An 18,718-nucleotide genomic window follows, 5' to 3' on the forward strand; every position below is an offset into this window, starting at 1 on the left:
CTTGGAGGAGGTCCCTGTCCGAGAGATCTTCAACTCACACCTCCGGCGGAGCTTTTCTGGCATCCCTGTGGAGGTTGGGGGCATTGAACCCGAGGTGGGCGATGTTCAAAGCTTCCATTGCTGAAGCTGCGGCGGTGAGCTGTGGTTTTAAGGTCTTAGGTGCCTCAAGGGGCGGCAACCCTCGAATACCGGTGGTGGACACCGGTGGTCAGGGAAGCCGTCCGACTGAAGAAGGAGGCCTTCCGGGATATGTTATCTCGGAGGTCTCCGGAGGCAGTTGGCAGGGTACCGACGGGCCCGAAGAGCAGCAGCCACTGCCGTGACGGAGGCAAAGCAGCGGGTGTGGGAGGAGTTCGGAGCAGCCATGGAGAAGGACTTTCGGTCGGCACCAAAGTGCTTCTGGAAAACCATCCGGCACCTCAGGGAGGGGGAAACGGGGAACCATCACAAGCTGTGTACAGTAAGGATGGGACACTGTTGACCTCAACTGAGGAGGTAATCCGGCGGTGGAAGGAGCACTTTGAGGAAACTTCTGAATCCGACCAATCCGCCCTCTATGGTAGAGGCAGAGCTGGAAGCTGATGGGGGACCATCATCAATTACCCTGGTGGAAGTCACTGAGGCTAGTCAAACAACTCCACAGTGGCAAAGCCCCGGGGATTGATGAGATCCGCCCAGAAATGCTGAAGGCTCTGGGTGGGGAGGGGCTGTCTTGGATGACACGTCTCTTCAACACCGCGTGGAAGTCGGTGACAGTGCCTAAGAGTGGCAGACCGGGGTGGTGGTTCCCCTTTTCAAAAAGGGGAACCAGAGAGTGTGTGCCAATTACAGGGGTATCACACTGCTCAGCCTCCCTGGTAAAGTCTACTCCTAGGTGCTGGAAAGGAGGGTTCGGCCGATAGTCGAAACCTCAGATCGAAGAGGAACAATGCGGATTCCGTCCTGGCCGTGGAACAACGGACCAGCTCTTCACTTTCGCAAGGATCCTGGAGGGGGCCTGGGAGTATGCCCATCCAGTCTACATGTGTTTTGTGGACTTGGAGAAGGCATATGACCGGGTCCCCCGGGAGATACTGTGGGGGTGCTGCGGGAGTATGGGGTGAGGGGGGCACTTCTCAGGGCCATCCAATCCCTGTACGCCCAAAGCGAGAGCTGTGTTCGGATCCTCGGCAGTAAGTCGGACTCGTTTCCGGTGGGGGTTGGCCTCCGCCAGGGCTGCGCTTTGTCACCAATCCTGTTCGTGATATTCATGGACAGGATATCGAGGCGTAGTCGGGGGGAGGAGGGTTTGCAGTTCGGTGTGCTGAGGATCACATCGCTGCTTTTTGCAGATGATGTGGTCCTGTTGGCATCATCGGTCTGCGACCTCCAGCACTCACTGGATCGGTTCGCAGCCGAGTGTGACGCAGTCGGGATGAGAATCAGCACCTCTAAATATGAGGCCATGGTTCTCAGCAGGAAACCGATTGGATTGCCTACTCCGGGTAGGGAATGAGTCCTTACCCCAAGTGAAGGAGTTTAAGTATCTCGGGGTCTTGTTCGCGAGTGAGGGGACGATGGAACGTGAGATTGGTCGGAGAATCGGAGCAGCAGGGGCGGTATTGCATTTGCTTTACCGCACCGTTGTCACGAAAAGAGAGCTGAGCCGGAAGGCAAAGCTCTCGAATCTACCGTTCAATCTTCGTTCCTACTCTCACCTATGGTCATGAGGGTTGGGTCATGACCGAAAGAACGAGGTCGCAGGGTGCAAGCGGCCGAAATGGTTTCCTCAGGAGGGTGGCTGGTGTCTCCCTTAGAGATAGGGTAAGAAGCTCAGTCATCCGTGAGGGACTCGGAGAGTAGAGTCCTTGCTCCTTTGCGTCGAAAGGAGCCAGTTGAGGTGGTTCGGGCATCTAGCACGGATGCCTCCTGGGCGCCTCCCTTGGGAGGTGTTCCAGGCACGACCAGCTGGGAGGAGACCACGGGGAAGACCCAGGACTGGGTGGAGAGATTATCTCTCTACTCTGGCCTGGGAACGCCTCGGGATCCCCCAGTCAGAGCTGGTTAATGTGGCCCGGGAAAGGGAAAGTTTGGGGTCCCCCTGCTGGAGCTGTTGCCCCCGCGGACCCGATCCCGGATAAGCGGTTGAAGATGGATGGATGGATGGATATTTTTTATAATTGATCCCATGCACTGTGGAGACCAAAACTGCTGTTTTTGCTTTAGTTTTGTAACTGTTTTTTTGCATTGTTTGCGGACCGTGTCTGGGGACCCAATGCAAAGCCATGGCTTTATTGTTTACAGTAAGGATCAGCTGTTAGCACTCCGCAACACAGCACTGCTGCCCGAGGAGAGGGCCCGACGTTCCCCACTAACTAAGGAGGAGACCGGGGAGCCGTGCCAGTGCTGAGCGCTGCGGCCCAGCAGGAGACGATACAGACCCGTCCTCTTGTCCATCGTCATGGGGAATGTGAGATCTCTCCCCAATAAGATGGATGAGCTAGCAGTGCTGACCCAGCATCAGAGGGATTACCGGGCGTGCAGCATCATGCTGTTTACGGAGACATGGCTGACTAAGCTAACTCCAGACACGGCCGCTGCACTTGAGGATTCAAGCTGTAGCAGGCGGACAGACGAGGGAGACCGGTAAGAGGAAAGGAGGTGGGCTGGCAGTGTTGTGAACGATAGATGGTGTAACTCTGTGCACATCACTATTAAGGAACAAACTCTGCAGCAAGGACATTGAACTGTGAATTTTCAATGTAATCGTGATAGCAGCATATATTCCCTCGTCTGCTAACGTTGAATCGGCCTGTGATGTCCTTCTCTCTGTCACAAGCTGGTTGCAGACACAGCACCCACAAGCACTCCTTATCTCTGGGTACTTTAATCATGCCTCTCCATCCTCAACTCTGCCCACATTCACATAGTATGTCACATGCAGCACCAGAGACGATAAAACATTGGACTTATTTTATGCCAACACCAAGGACGCATACACCTCATCACCCCTTCCTCCCCTGGGAAAATCTGACCACAACCTGGTTCATCTTCTGCCTGTGTACAAACCTCTCGTACACATACAGGCCCCAGGTGGTCAGAGTGGGCAGCCACAACTCCAACACCCTCATCCTGAACACAGGATCCCTCCAGGGTTGCGTCCTCAGCCCCTTACTGTACTCCCTATACACACGACTGTGTGGCCAGGTTCAGCTCAAATTCCATCATTAAGTTTGCGGACGACACAGTGGTGGTGGGCCCGATCTCTGACAACAATGAGAAGGCCTACCTGGAAGAGGTGGCTGACCTGTCGTTCTGGAGCCAGGAAAATAGCCTCCTCTTGAACGTCACAAAAACCAAGGAGCTGATTGTGGATTTTAGGAGAGCACAACATCTGACATACACACCGCTGAGGATTCATGGGACTACTGTTGAGAGGGTGAGCAGCTATAAATACCTGGGAGTCCACATCACAGAGGACCTGACATAGTCCTCACACACAGACACTCTGGAGAGAAAGGCAAGACAGCGCCTTTACCAACTCCAACAGCTGAAGAGATTAAGCGTCTCCCCTGAGGATCCTTCAGTGTTTCTACTCTGGAGCTGTAGAGAGGCATCCTGACAGGAAGCATCACTGCCTGGTTTGGCAACTGCTCTGCACAGGACAGGAGGGCCCTGCAGAGGGTAGTGCATTCGGCCGAACCACACTCCCCTCCCTGCAGGACCTGTACTCCCAGGAGGTGCAGAACCAGAGCCTACAGATTATGAAGGATCCTCACCACCCAAACTTCAGACTGTTCCAGCTGCTGCGGTCAGGCAAACGCCTCCGCAGCCATGCTGCAAAAACAGAGAGACTGAGGCGGAGTTTCTTTCCCCAGGCCATCAGGACTGGGAACTCTGACCTCTCCAGGGCGCCCACCAAGCGCCACATGCTGCCCCCCTTATCCACACACGTTCACACACACACACACACACATACACACATAGGGCCACATACAGAGCATACACACACTCATTACCATTCTATTCACTCACTTATATTTATATTCCATATTGTATATAGACCCCTCTCACTGTGAATATTGCCATTGTCCCTACAATTCTTACTACATTTTTTTAAATATTTGTACAGTTGACGTTGTTTTGCACAATGTGCATATATATATGTACATATATATATATACATATATATATACACATATTATATACTGTATATATATATTTATATAACTTTAGGAGCACCGGAGGAGTTCATTCAGATTACCTGTCTCATGCACTACTGTCAGCATATAGTGACCGTTTTATAAAAAATAACTTTTTTTAATCATATATGCCCCATTTCTACCACTGCAGCTTTAACCACTATCAGTTATACTATGTGTACCTGTTGTTTCCCTCCTGACCTCCAGGTGGCGACTTTCTTTCACTTTAAACTGAAAAACCAGACCGGAAGTACTTGGAACCGGAAGTGTGGTTGTCTCGTAGTGACCTCGGGCTGGTGGTGGGGAGTTGTTTCGTTAGCTGACGAGCATATTTGATCCATTTCGAGGCGGCAGAGCTCCAGGTGAACCCGCACACACTCAGGTAAACACTTTAATAATGTTTCTTTGAGCCGGAAATCAAAGTGAATATAGCGTTAGCACGCTGGGCTAGCTGCGATGCTAACAGCTAGTTAGCCTGTTAGCTTCGGCCTGCTGCTGTGTGGCTAACTGCTAGCGTTAGCCTTAGCTCTCTGTAATGTGTTGCTCCTGTTATCTGATTGAACTTCCGGTTCCTTTGTGTTTTAGTCCAGTTTGAGAGGAGTTTCTCAGTTTGTCTCAGTTGACCGTGTTATCAGCACTACGTGGATGAGAGTAAAACCAGAGGAGACAGCAGGACCTGAATATCTCTGTGTGCTTTGATTTGTAGTGAGTCCAGGACAACAGAGTCCAGCAGTCAGAGTGGAGACCTGCTGGATCTCAGAGACCAGGACCAGGAGCCCGTTTCAGAAAGCAGCTTTAACAAACTCTGAGATGGAAAAGTTTTCAGATCCAGAACAGCTGATCAGAGTTTGTTCAATCAAATGTGAGGATGAAAACCAGCCTTCATCAATGGAGCTCTGATACTACGATTCACCATGGCAACAGGTAAATAAGAGGCAGAGCCTCCATCTGAATCCAGTCCACTAGAGATATTAATGCATGGATATGCTGACTGTGCACATTTCTCTTTAAAAAAGTCCCAGCAGGGAAAAGCTGTCAATAACACAATAAAGTTGAATTCAGTGTTGTCCTTTAATTCATCTTTTAGCAGACTGACATCTCCTTAATGGATGATAAAGTGGTGAATGTGACGGTGTATTAGACTGTAGCCTACATTACATTTAAATATATTTATTCAGCTTTAATGTGACGGGACAAAATACAGGAGATGAAAAATATCAAATCCATCCATCAGAGACATAGAGACATGACTGTAAGCTCACAGTCTGATCCAGTAATAATATGTTTGTTGATTTAAAGGTTCAATAGAGTAGATTTTAAATAGTAGTCATCTATTTGGATCTCAGCTCAACAGCATTCAGTGACTTTATTTCAGCTACTTCAACAAATGGAGTCAATTTAAACACGGTCGGTGAAATGCTGTTAAAACCCGTTCAGTCTCCCGGGTTCAAATCCAACCTGTGTCCCTTTCCGCATGTCACTCCCTCTCTCCCCCTTTCTAGACTATCCACTGTCCTATAAATAAAGGCTTGAAAAACACCCCAAAAAAAACCCTGTTCAGACTATACGCAGCCTTTATATATATAATTTCCTATTAAAGAACTCTCTTTCTAACTCCATTCTGCAGCTGCACCACCATCCTGCTCACTCAGAAATATTAACAGATAATCTACAATATTAGAGGAGTTCTGTTCCGTTAGTGGGACCAGTCACATCATATCTGATAGAGATCATTATTCATTGATCCTACGTGTCTGAGCTTCATACTGATCTTTACTGTTTAAACTGAGATCACACATTATGAGCAATAAACATTTTAGTGGAACTGCTCTAACAGACTGACAGCTGTCTGTTTTCGGAGTCACAGTGTTATAAAGAAGGACATGCAGAGGTTTGATTCTGAGCTGAGGGCGACTTGATGATAAAGAAATGACTGACGGCACATAAGAGTCACTTTAGACAGTCCATTGTAACAAACTAATATCTGACACACAGTAAACCTTCGATACGGACTGAATGAATAAGGAAATAAAACACTAATCACACTTTCTGAAACAGACACCAGGACCAGGAGCACTACAAGAGCGAAATGGAGGAGGACCAGCAGAACCCGGACCACGAGAGCAACAAGGTCCCCAGTAGCCCAGCAGCAGGCTCGTCCTCTGATACCACCGATGTTCAGGTCAGTGTTCATGACTTCATGGCTTCATAACGACACTAAAGACACGAGGAAGAGTCAATAACTGAATAAATTACTGTTTAAACTACACAAAACGGATGTTTTTACCCACAAAACTGTTGAAAAAGGACACATGCGCAGGTAGAAGGAAGTTACCACTTTTATTGTGTAGTCTGAGTAACGTGACGTCATATCCGTTTTAAAACCAAAACAAAGCCGAAGGTAGAAAGCAGAAAATGGTGGAGGCTCCGCGGGGATACGACCTGCAGACTCACCAGTGTTTCCTCTATATGCCAGCAGCAGCACCGCTGATAAAATACGCCCGCCGCTGCTGAATGTTTTTATGAGAGGATAGGGCTCCGTCTGATCTCTTTAGAGACTAACGTTTATTATTTTGCGCTACAGACGCTTCATATCCAGGTCATATCCATGTACTGTACCATTTTGCCGCACTGCATTTGGGCAATCAGCTTTTTCTTTAAAGGCCATAAATCAGTGGAACAGCCTGCCTGACGATGTGAGGAGCTGCAGCTCTATCAGCACTTCCAAAACCAATTTAAAACGTCTGTTGAAAGTAGCTCAGCTTTGTATTCACTGATCTTTAATTCTACCCCATGCTCTTCATGACTTGCTTTTACTTGACGAGCATACTTTGTGATGTGCTATTGTGTATAGCTGTGTATTGTGCGTTTTGTATGTTCTTTCGTGTATGACTGTAGTATGTTTTCTTTGTTTTGACCTGCCAAGGGACTAGAGATGTGAATTAGTTTTAAAGCTATAATCTGGTATGGTGCATCAAATGGTGCCATTTATGTTTTAAACTGTACATGGTCCCTTTTTGTACATGGTTACCCTTGCAGACATGGTCGCACAAGAAGGTCAAGAATGAAGGATGTGGCACGTTAGGTGTGGCGGTCTCATGAAGTGTTGTGGGCTCCCTTATTTCCCTTCCCCAGCTTATGAAGTAAACCGTGGCGGTAGAAGGGAATGGGACCTGGCCTAGTCATGTTGACAGAGGACTGTCATCGGGCTTCTATGAAGAGTCCGGCAGTGCTGTTGGTTGACCAGCCGCTCCAAACTGTTTTACTGCTTCCTTAAAGGTCTCATATTATGCTCATTTCCAGGTTCATAGATGTATTTTAAGCTAGAGAGAGAGCAGGCAGCGGGAAGATTTTCACATATAAACTACTTAAAAATTTATAAACTAGACACTTCACACTGCACACGTTACCGAAGGAATTTGAGAAATGAACAACATCTGCGGCCAAGATTCCAGGTTTTCCTGACGGTTTTACTCCGGTAAATATGCTACTTTATAGCTCTGTCACGTTAGCTCAGTATTTAGGTTATGCATAAACTCTGTAAACTGTAAACATACACTCTGTTTTACGTTTGTCTTTACAGGTCCATTTGTGAGAAATGACGCGCATATGTCTCCCATGCTATCTGCGCATACTTTCTGATGTCCTGCATTGTAAGATTGTTTGAACTACGGTTAAATGGTTAACTATGGACATCCCTAATTCCACTTCTTTGATGGTTTAAGAAAATTCCTAGAATTAGTTCATTTTGAAATATCCACCTTGTTTTCTAGTTATAATTACTTTAGGAGTTCAGCATCCTCAGCGTCTGTAGTGGCTATCTTTAGTCTTCATACTTCTATCTTCGTCTTAACTTACTTTCTGTCAATAACCACACTTCAAGGACGACATCACAATGTTTTACGCGTTGAGTCGGCCCCGGTAGCAACGCCAACAGCAACGGTAAAACAACCGTGTTGCTCCGCCGGTAACTCGTTTATTTACAACTGGACCTTTTCACAATAAAAGTCATTTCACAATCAAATTCACTTCCTGTCCCTTTGTCACGTGTGTACGGAAGCCGCATAGGATGAAACTCACATTAACAGTGGTCAAATACAGGAAGGAATCACACCATATTTAGTCACAATATTCTCTCACATTTAACTGAAATATATTTCTCACTGAACTCCAGCAAATAATATTATCAAAACAATAAACATAAACTTGGCACTAGTAAATTGCGCTTACATTCCGGCCCCTAATTGTTCTGCTGAGGCATAACAATTACATCTTAACACATTAAAGCGTCATGTAACTTAAAACTCAGGATTTATGACTGACTCATTTACACATGAACTTATAGTCATCTCCTAAACAGTACATTTCAAATCCACATTTAGTTGAGTACAATCACAGGATGCTTGGCATCTTCTGGCAATGCAGACTGATGCAACCTCCCCCCAACTCTTAAAATCCCATTTTGAAGAACAGGATCAAGCTTGACTATGTGACTGCTCCCTTTAAGCTTGTCACCTTTCTGAAGAGAGATAAGCTCATCACCAAAGCCTTGACTTTGACAAAACTTGATCATCTCAACTTCTCCCATTGCAACATCTTCAGCTGTGAGCAGAGATCCCTTAATGGTTGATCTGAATTTATGCATTTGGCTTGTAACCATCTCAGTTTTCTTCTCATGACTCCAACTGTCACTTGCCTGTGAGATGAGAAACTTACGATGTGTGCTCAGCTTATGAAGCAGTTGTCTGAATTTCATCATCCAGGAAACTGCCTTTTTTAGACAGTGCCACTCTGAATAGTGACAAATCAGCTTGTTAAGTGGGTTCTCATGCACATTTGTGGCATTCACACAGATTGCACCTTTTAACTTCAACATCATCTGTGTGTATTTCTCATGTCTGGTGAAACTGGCCAGTGCTCCTTGTCCTTTGTCAAAAACTGTGGCCCAGCAATCCAGGTTTGACATCTTGTGAATGTGTCTGCATTCATTCCTCGTGATGTATGATCAGCGGGATTCAACTCAAACTCAAATGTTTTGTACCTGACATTTTCATTGGCAATGTACCTCAACACAGTAGTACTATCAGACCAAAGCACTGATTCTTCCAGCGGCATTTGCAGCTCCTTTCTCATGAGACGGTTCATTTTTACAGCAACTGCAGCTGCTGTTAATTCCAGCCTCGGAATCGTTGTTTGTTTCAGCGGCGACACTCTCGACTTGCTGATGATGAATGAACAGTGAGTTTCCCCTTTTTCATTTGTTATGCGAAGGTAGGTAACAACTCCGTAGCCTTTTTCACTCGCATCAGCGAAGTGATGCAACTGTGCTGATGTGATTTTTCCAAATCCAGATGGTTTCAGGCATCTATCCACAGTGAAACCACGAAGCTTTGGGAGATCAGAAAGCCACCTTTGTGACCTTTGAGCCAGTTCAGCAGGGATATCCTCATCCCAGGAAACTTTCCTGCAACATAGCTCCTGCAGGATCATTTTTGCTGGAAGGATGACTGGTGACAGAAATCCTAACGGATCATATATAGCACTCACAAATGAGAGGATACCATGTCTTGTGGGTGGCGTATGTTTTGCATTTATCCTGATCTTGAATACATCTGACTCTGCGCACCAGTTTACTCCTAAGACTCTTTCATCAGGTAACGCATCATGACTGAGATCCAAATCCTTAACCTCCTTTGCCCTTTCTGTTTCAGGTATGGAGGCAAGGACGGCTCTGCTATTACTCATCCGCTTTGTTAGATGGAATCCTCCACTCTCACACAGTGCTGTTAAGTCCTTGACCATAACACACGCTTGGGTTTCATCTGATACTGACAGTAGACAATCATCTACATAAAAATTGTTCAGAACTACTTTAACTGCAGCAGGTGTCATTTGTCTTTAGCATCTTCAGCTGTCTTCCTCAGTGCAAAGTTGGCACAGCTGGGGGAGGAAGTCGCCCCAAACAAGTGCACAACCATCTTGTATTCTTGCAGAGGTTCGTTCAAGTCTCCATTCGGCCACTAGAGGAAACGCAGAAGGTCACTGTCCTCTGGTGGTAATCTTACTTGGTGATACATAGCCCTATGTCTGACATTAAGGCAATGTGGTCATGTCTGAATCGTGTCAATAACTGTGTTTGTTAAATCTGGACCTTGCAAAAGTTCTCCATTCAATGACTTGCCTTGATATGATACTGCACAGTCAAAAACTACACGGAGCTTCCCTTTTTGGGGGTGGTACACCCCATGATGAGGGATGTACAAAACTCTCTTATCCTCAGACACAGTCTCTTCATTTGGTACTGGAACTGCGTAACCTTTAATCAACAGGTCAGACATGAAGCTTTGATATTCTCTGTGAAAATCCTTGTTTTTGATAAGTTTCTTTTTCAGGTTTTCTGTTCTCTGCACAACTACACTGCGGGTGTTAGGCATTTTGACAGCCTTGTTTCTCAAAGGAAGACATATACTGTAGTTTCCATCAACCACTTTAACTGTTTCATTAACAGAGTTCATAAACTGAATGTCTTCTTGTGACATTTCCTGTTTTTCTTCACTGGCCTTTTCTGGAAAATCGTGGTTTTTATTGTTGCATCAGCATGTCCTCTACCCTTGCAATAGAGATGCGATTCACAGAAACACTTAGTCCACTTTCAGGTGGAGTAGTACAATCATCTCTCCTGAGAGGACCGTTGATAACCCATCCTAGGATTGTGCGAACTGCATATGGACCGTCATCCTCACTGTGAATGACCTCCCATGGCTCCATAGCCTTGTAAACATCACACCCTATCAACAGTCCAATGTCTGCATCTATGTGTGGCAGCTCGATTCTCTGAAGGTGTGGCCACTGTTCCAAATCTTCCTTCATTGGAATGTTGTCTTTGGACACTGGAATGTCTTTGTGGGTGTAAATGTCAGGTAAGTCAACATAAATTTTCTCTTTCAAACCACACACCTCTAATCCTGAAAGATGGTAGCTTGGCTCCAACTTTTCCTTACCCATTGTGCGAAGCAGAATTTGAGTTTTCTTGCCTTCTGTGTCAAGTGACTTGGATTCCATTATCCATGAATGCATAGGTCTCAACTATCTTGTTGCTTTTCTTTAACTTGACACACACTGGCACAATTGACAAAACACGACTGTCCTTTCCGGCCCCATTGGCTCCACAAGTTCCACCTGAAATGTGTGTTGATTCAATAGTCGTAGTACTTTCAGTGGCGTTTTTCTGACTGCTCTCAAATGCTTCCTTATCTTCCCTTGTGAAATGAAGCATGCTTGGATGTCTCTTAGAGCAGTGCTCACATGAAGCTCGTTTCTTACAGTCTTTGCTCAAATGTCCTGGTGTCAAACATGCAAAGCCTAGACCCTGTACTTTGAGAAACTGTAGTCTTTCCTTGTAAGGCTGGTTTCTGATTTTGTGGCATTCTGCCAAGGCATGTTGTTTTTCACAGTATACACATGGCTTCTGGAAGGCATTACTGGTGTAACATGAGAAGTTTTTACTGTTTTCAGATGACTTTTCATTTGATGCTGGTGTTACACTTGTGGCAAATGCAGTCCCCTTTGGCCTAGGTGCTTGATTCATTCTCACATTTGCATAAGGTTTTCCCTTATCTTCAGCACCCTTTATGTCCCCAAACACAGGATCTGCAGCTATTTTAGCTTGCCTGTTTATGAATCTGACCAAATCTGGAAACTTTGCTCTCTTTCCACTTTTCTCTTGAATGTCGAAGGCAGACACTCTCCACATTTCTCTCATTTTGTATGGTAACTTAGAAACAATGACTCTGATGTTAGTGGGATTCTCCATGTCTTGAAGCTGGTCAATGTCTTTCATTGCATTGTTGCAACCTGTGAGAAACAGGGAGTAACTGTGAAGAGCCTTAGCATCATCTGGTTGAATTTGCGGCCAGTTGAGGGCCCTGTTTATGTATGCAGCTGCAATTTTCAGTTCGTTACCATAGTGATATGTCAGCAATTTCCTTGCCTCGATGTAGCCTTGATGAGGACTCATGTGCTGACAACTTCTGACCAAGTCTCTGGGTTCACCTCTGGTAAACTGTTCAAGGTTATATAACCTATCAGCTTTGTCATGAATAGTATGGTCAAAAGACCTTAAGAATGATCTAAACTCAAGTGGATCACCACTGAATACAGGAACATCTCTTTGGGGCAGATGCGACAGTCTCTGTTGTTTGACTAACATCTCAGTGATGTCATTTTGGTTTGTCAACATCACTTCACAAAGGTTTACTGGATTACCATTGTAATCATTTTGCTGTGTGTCATCTTCTTGTTTTACTTGATAGTCATTTGCCTTTGACTGCTCGTTATGTTCATAACGTATTTCTGGCTCTTTGCTGCTTAGCTGCTGATTGACCACTAAGCTTGCGTCACGGTGAGCAATTACATCACTGTAACAGCTCTCATACTCACAATTTTCCAAAGCCTTTATTTTGGCTGTAGAGGCAGCAATAGCTGTGTCGATATAAAGCTGTTCCCTTTTTGCCTTAACTTGCATTCTTCAATGTCTAATGCTTGTCTCTGTTTCAGGGATGCTGCACGTGCAAGTAAAGCGGCACGTTCTGCTTGTTCCTTATGTCGTACAGATGATATAGATGAGACTCTGGATGATCTTGATGAGCTGCTGGTAACTGTGCTTCGTGCAACACATGAACCAGATTTCTTTTTTGCTGGTGTACCAGTTACAGATACACATACACTATCATCTAGATTCACATCCTCTTGATGTTGCTCCCTCGTTGTAGCAATCTATTTTTCAACTTCATTCATGAAATTTCTGAATTGTTCCTCCTTTGGCTTGTACCAAAACCTTTGGTCAGCATCCTTTTCTTCTTCAGGTAACAGCAACAGTACATCCTCATTTGCATCAATACTCCTTTAGTAGTTTTGAGCATTCATACAAATGTTCATCAACAATTTCTGGACTCTCATTATCTTTCATTAGTCCATTAATCTTATTTGTTTTTGATGTTAACTGTGACAGCTTAGATCTCCTTGCATTTATATGCCTGGTCAGTCGTTCTTCCAAACCTCTTTCGGTGTATTTTGGTGCCCTCTTGTGGCCAGACCTGCCGCTGCAGCTCTGGGCTCCCGACGTGGAATTCTGTCTGTCGTCGTCCGCCATCTTAGCTGTTTACACAACTTCTAGCTCAACAACTCTTCATGAGAAATGGTCTATGACACAAAGCACAGCAGGCTTTCGTAATAAATGTCATCTTCTTAAGACCAAAACGTCCTTGCTGTCTAATTTTGCTGTATCATATGTTTATTAATTTTCAGGACATTTTTGCATCATATCTGTGTCCATGCTGTCTTCAGATAGTTTCCTTATGTCTTCTTATAAATTTGGGCACTTATCTGAAACCGTAGTTTTATTCCGTTCTGTTCAGTTCTTTTGTCGCCATGGCAACGCAGCAGTAGGCCTGCTCCTCGTGAGCTGGTTGTTTTACTTAATGTAGTGGCTATCTTTAGTCTTCATACTTCTATCTTTGTCTTAACTTACTTTCTGTCAATAACCACACTTCAAGGACGACATCACAATGTTTTACGCATTGAGTCGGCCCCGGTAGCAACGCCAACGGTAAAACAACAGTGTTGCTCCGCCAGGAACTTGTTTATTTACAACTGAACCTTTTCACAATAAAAGTAATTTCACAATCAAATTCACTTCCTGTCCCTTTGTCACGTGTGTACGGAAGCCGCACAGGATGAAACTCAAATTAACAGTGGTCAAATACAGGAAGGAATCACACCATATTTAGTCACAATATTCTCTCACATTTAACTGAAATATATTTCTCACTGAACTCCAGCAAATAATATTATCAAAACAATAAACATAAACTTTGCACTAGTAAATGGTGCTTACAACGTCCCTCGCACTCACTCACCCACTGCAACCGGACATGACGTGATATGAAATCACGTCAAGTCCGGTTCTCCACTTCTGTGGAGGTTGTGCATGAACAAAGACTTAATAATTAATAATCTCTTGGAGGATCATGCCTTTTGTGCAATACAGCGAAAGGGCAGAGAGTGACAGAAGCTTAGTCTGTGTACGGCCAATACTCTTCTTGTAGGGCTTGACAGAGTGCTGATTATTGGTCTTGGGTCTTTGGTGCAAGTGTTTCCATGAAAACATGTCCGGCTAGGAGCTGCTAAGGTTTGGCTGGATGGGCCAGAAACAGAACCCGTCTTAGTGTCAGAGTTAGATAACTCTTTGGCAAACCGGTCAGCCATGGTACTTACTTGGCCATCCTGAGCTCTTTCTTGCCTGGACTCTGCCTTTTGCTCAGCAACCTGAGGCTGTTCATACAGAACGTCAGTCTTCTCGCGCAGCCAGGCACGATCTTCCCGCGCGTGGGACATTACAAATTGAATGGGCCGAACCTCCCTTTGCAGGCTAGAGTAATCCTGCTCCAAAGCTTGGTAGCTTTTGTGCAGCTGGGCGAGCTGTGTCTGATGCCCTACAGTTTGCAGCTGTGTTTTGCGATTATACAGGAGCACTATTTGTCCGAGCACATCCAGGATGGTGCGCTGTGGCTTCCCGATCGGCTGGTTGATATAATCCACTAGCTCTGCCAGCTTACTATTGCAAGTGCTAGCATTATAGCTATTAAGGTTCTCTCTGTCTTTTCAGGAGAACTTGAGGTGGACAGCAACCGCATCCTGCAAGGATGGGTCGTTGGACTCCTAGGGAGCATCGGCCCCTGACTCGAGGTGCCTTCGCTACTCATTTTACTTAGCTAGTAAAAGGCAACCTCTGTGGTCTTTGTTGTAATGGAAGGCTGCTGTTATGCTGCTGTAAATGTACAGGTGAGAGGCTTCGACCTGTGGCTTACAAACTGAAGTATTGAAGGCTATTGTTACTCTTCTCCTATTAGGATGTTAATGAGGTGACTTCAGCTCCTCTGGTGAGTAATAGCTATGTTAGAGTCTTTGTTTGGGATTTCTAAACCAAATAGCAAGCTTAACTGCTATTTGAACCAGAAAAGAAAAGAACTAAACACTAATACACGCTGAAGCAATCCAAAAACCACAACTGACTATATGCTTGGCAAATTGTTTGCAAATTAATTTTCAAAATAAAAAACTCAGAAAAATTAATAACTCAAATTTGATCATTCTGGATTATTATGCATAAATAATGCAATAAAGCTGGTATTAGATAGCCTCACATGGGGCACCAACGTGTTTGGATTGTATAGAACTAGGTTTGGTTATTAGCAAATAATAAAGATTATTATTATAAATAACATTATTGGTAATAATACAATTATTAATAAGCATTAATAATAATGGGGAACCCCCTTGGGATCAGGGGCCAATAACTGAATCGCTCATAAAGTCTGAAAAGGGGTTGTTCACTCAAAATGGCAGTATTTAATCCCTTAAAACTCTGCCGGCCCACCGGTGTGCTCAGCCGCTATTCTGTCTTTTGGAGGTTGTAACACTAATTGTTGTAACGTTATAGGCATAAATAACATCTCTGGAAAACAGAGGTTTTCAAGATTTCCTTCAGCAAACCAACAGGATTTGAGCAGGGAAATATTTTGTTGTTTTTAATCATGTGATTTTGGACAGTCATCCTGTTGGATTGAACGTGAAGATTTGTAGAGGAGCCCTTTTTAATCAGTACTGCTGCTGGGTAAAATAAAGTCTAGATATTTCATCAATGAAAAGGCTAGACTGAAAAAAACTGTGACTGATCTGAGCTCTGTTTGTATTTGTTGATGAGAGATTATTTCAGACTGTGACGTGAAACCGTGGATGTCGGCTGATAACTAGCTAAGCTAGCTAGCCGGCTGTCTGCAGATATCAGGTTGATGTCTTGTCAACATAAACAGTGCAGATTAATTATTGGACAGACTGTCCGTATCTGTCCTGCCTGTGCTTAAAGTGATAATTAAAGTGGATGTACGTAGTTGGAGCAGCTAGTACTGACAATGCATGCATAGCTGTATGGGATAGAATTTATTTTTAATATATCGTATACCATACATAATGATGACAGAAAGAGAGACAGATTTGATAAAAAAAAAGGTCTAAATCTTTGCAGCAGAGATGAAGATATCCTGATTTAGTGCATGGTACGGGTCAAGCTTCAATAATACTGGGTCTTACATTTCCCATAATGCAACTCCCATAATGGGGATGTTGACTGATAATTAATAAATGTCAAGGTGGTGTCTGTGGTGATCAATCAAATTTCTGCAGAGGGACATGGCCCTGCAGTTGGTTGTGCATTAGTCAAGCTGGAACATTGTGGGTTATGTTCCACTGACATGCTCTAAATGTTCTTTATGGTTCTAGATAGGTCGCTCCACTATGGCATCACACTGACTCTCTCTCTGTATGTCTGTTGCTATAGAAACGGAGAAGAAGAAAGGGACTGATTGATCACAGACTTCACACTGGAGAGAAACTACACAGCTGTGATAAATGTGGGGCAGCTTTCCAAGCCCAGAAATCCCTAAAAAGACATCAACGCATTCACACTGGAGAGAAACTACACAGCTGTGATGAATGTGGGGCAGCTTTCCTAGCCCAGAGTTCCCTAATAAGACATCAACGCATTCACACCGGAGAGAAACCGTACAGCTGTGATGAATGTGGGAAAACGTTCACTTCGGAAAGTAGCTGCAGAATCCACCAATGTATTCACACTGGAGAGAAACCGTACTGCTGTGATGAATGTGGGAAAACTTTCATTTCGGGGAGTACCCTCAAAGGCCACCAACGCAGTCACACTGGAGAGAAACCGTACAGCTGTGATGAATGTGGGGCAGCTTTCCAAACCCAGAAATCCCTAAAAAGACATCAACGCATTCACACTGGAGAGAAACTACACAGCTGTGATGAATGTGGGGCAACTTTCCTAGCCCAGAGTGCCCTAAAAATACATCAACGCATTCACACTGGAGAGAAACCGTACAGCTGTAATGAATGTGGGAAAACGTTCACTTCGGAAAGTAGCTGCAGAATCCACCAACGTATTCACACCGGAGAGAAACCGTACTGCTGTGATGAATGTGGGAAAACTTTCATTTCGGGGTGTACCCTCAAAGGCCACCAACGCAGCCACACTGGAGAGAAACCCTACAGCTGTGATGAATGTGGGGCAGCTTTCCAAACCCAGAGTTCCTTAAAAAGACATCAACGCATTCACACTGGAGAGAAACCCTACAGCTGTGTTGAATGTGGGGCAGCCTTCCCAGACCAGAGTGCCCTAAAAATACATCAACGCATTCACACTGGAGAGAAACCGTACAGCTGTGATGAATGTGGGAAAACTTTTACTTCGAAGGGTACCCTCAAAGGCCACCAACGCAGTCACACTGGAGAGAAACCCTACAGCTGTGATGATTGTGGGGCAGCTTTCACTCTATCAGGTGTCTTGAGAATACATCAACGCATTCACACTGGAGAGAAACCGTACTGGTGTGACCAATGTGGGAAAACTTTTTCTATCAGTAGTCAACTTAAATCACACCAACGCATTCACACTGGAGAGAAACCGTACTGGTGTGATCAATGTGGTAAAATGTTTTCTCATGATGGATCCCTTAAAAACCACCAACGCAATCACACTGGAGAGAAACCGTACTTGTGTGACCAATGTGGGATAACTTTTACTAATTCTAGTTCCCTTAAAACTCACCAACGCATTCACCATGGAGAAGAGACCGTACAGGTGTGACCAATGTGGGCAAAGTTTTTCTGATGATAGTGCCTTTAAAGCCCACCAATGCAGACTGCATCGTGTTGAATGTTTTTCAGAGCCCAGCTAGCTGTTTCCTCTTGCCTCCTCCCTATGCCCTGATAGCTGTGTTGTTATATTCTGAGCTTCGGTCCACATTGAAGTCAGACCAACAGTAAATTCATGTTCTAAACAGCATGTATGTTATTGTGGCTACGACTACATACTTGGATCACCAGAAACAAAACTTCCCAGTGGGACTCTGTTATGTGGCTGATCTGTCAGAACATCTGGAAGAGTCTTCCAATCACAAGGAGGAGAACCATCCACAAACCTTTAAAAATCTTAAAGGTAAATTCTGGTTTATTTCAACGTCACGTATTTCCCATAAATGTATCCGTTCTGACTCTATGGGTCACGCTAACTTTGTGCTCAACACCTCTGTTATAAAAAACAAGGATTAGTGCAGAACATTGATATCAGGGACAGCTGCTTAAGCCTCCTATGACTGACTTGGTCAGTATATTTGGACGCCTATAATGTGAGGAGCGAAAGATGAAAATAATAATGAAGTTATTCCTTATTTCTTGAAACTTCTTCCAGAAACTTTACCTGACGAATTAATCCCAAATAAATTACACTGACTAAAGGTTGTAGATAAATATGTTTCCTTTATGTTAATCACTTGGTTAGATATTGCCAGCCTACAGACATGTTATTTCTATATATGCATAGTATAGATCCCTAGAGATCTAAAACAGAAATTTGGGTGCACACTAATGCCTCAGTTAGTCCTATATCTTGAATATAT

General features: G+C 44.5%; 1 protein-coding gene across 1 annotated transcript in view; it reads left to right on the forward strand.

The window, feature by feature from the left end:
- Positions 1 to 18,718, forward strand: part of LOC119495757 (zinc finger protein 420-like) — a 79,418-nt gene that overhangs the window by 44,238 nt on the left and 16,462 nt on the right. Inside the window, 3 exon segments of the mRNA XM_037782517.1 lie at positions 16,579 to 17,895; positions 17,897 to 17,997; positions 18,104 to 18,258. Of these exon segments, the coding sequence (XP_037638445.1) occupies positions 16,579 to 17,895; positions 17,897 to 17,997; positions 18,104 to 18,258 (1,573 nt within the window).

Source organism: Sebastes umbrosus, chromosome 10, assembly GCF_015220745.1.
Source record: "Sebastes umbrosus isolate fSebUmb1 chromosome 10, fSebUmb1.pri, whole genome shotgun sequence".
Lineage (NCBI taxonomy): Eukaryota > Metazoa > Chordata > Actinopteri > Perciformes > Sebastidae > Sebastes > Sebastes umbrosus.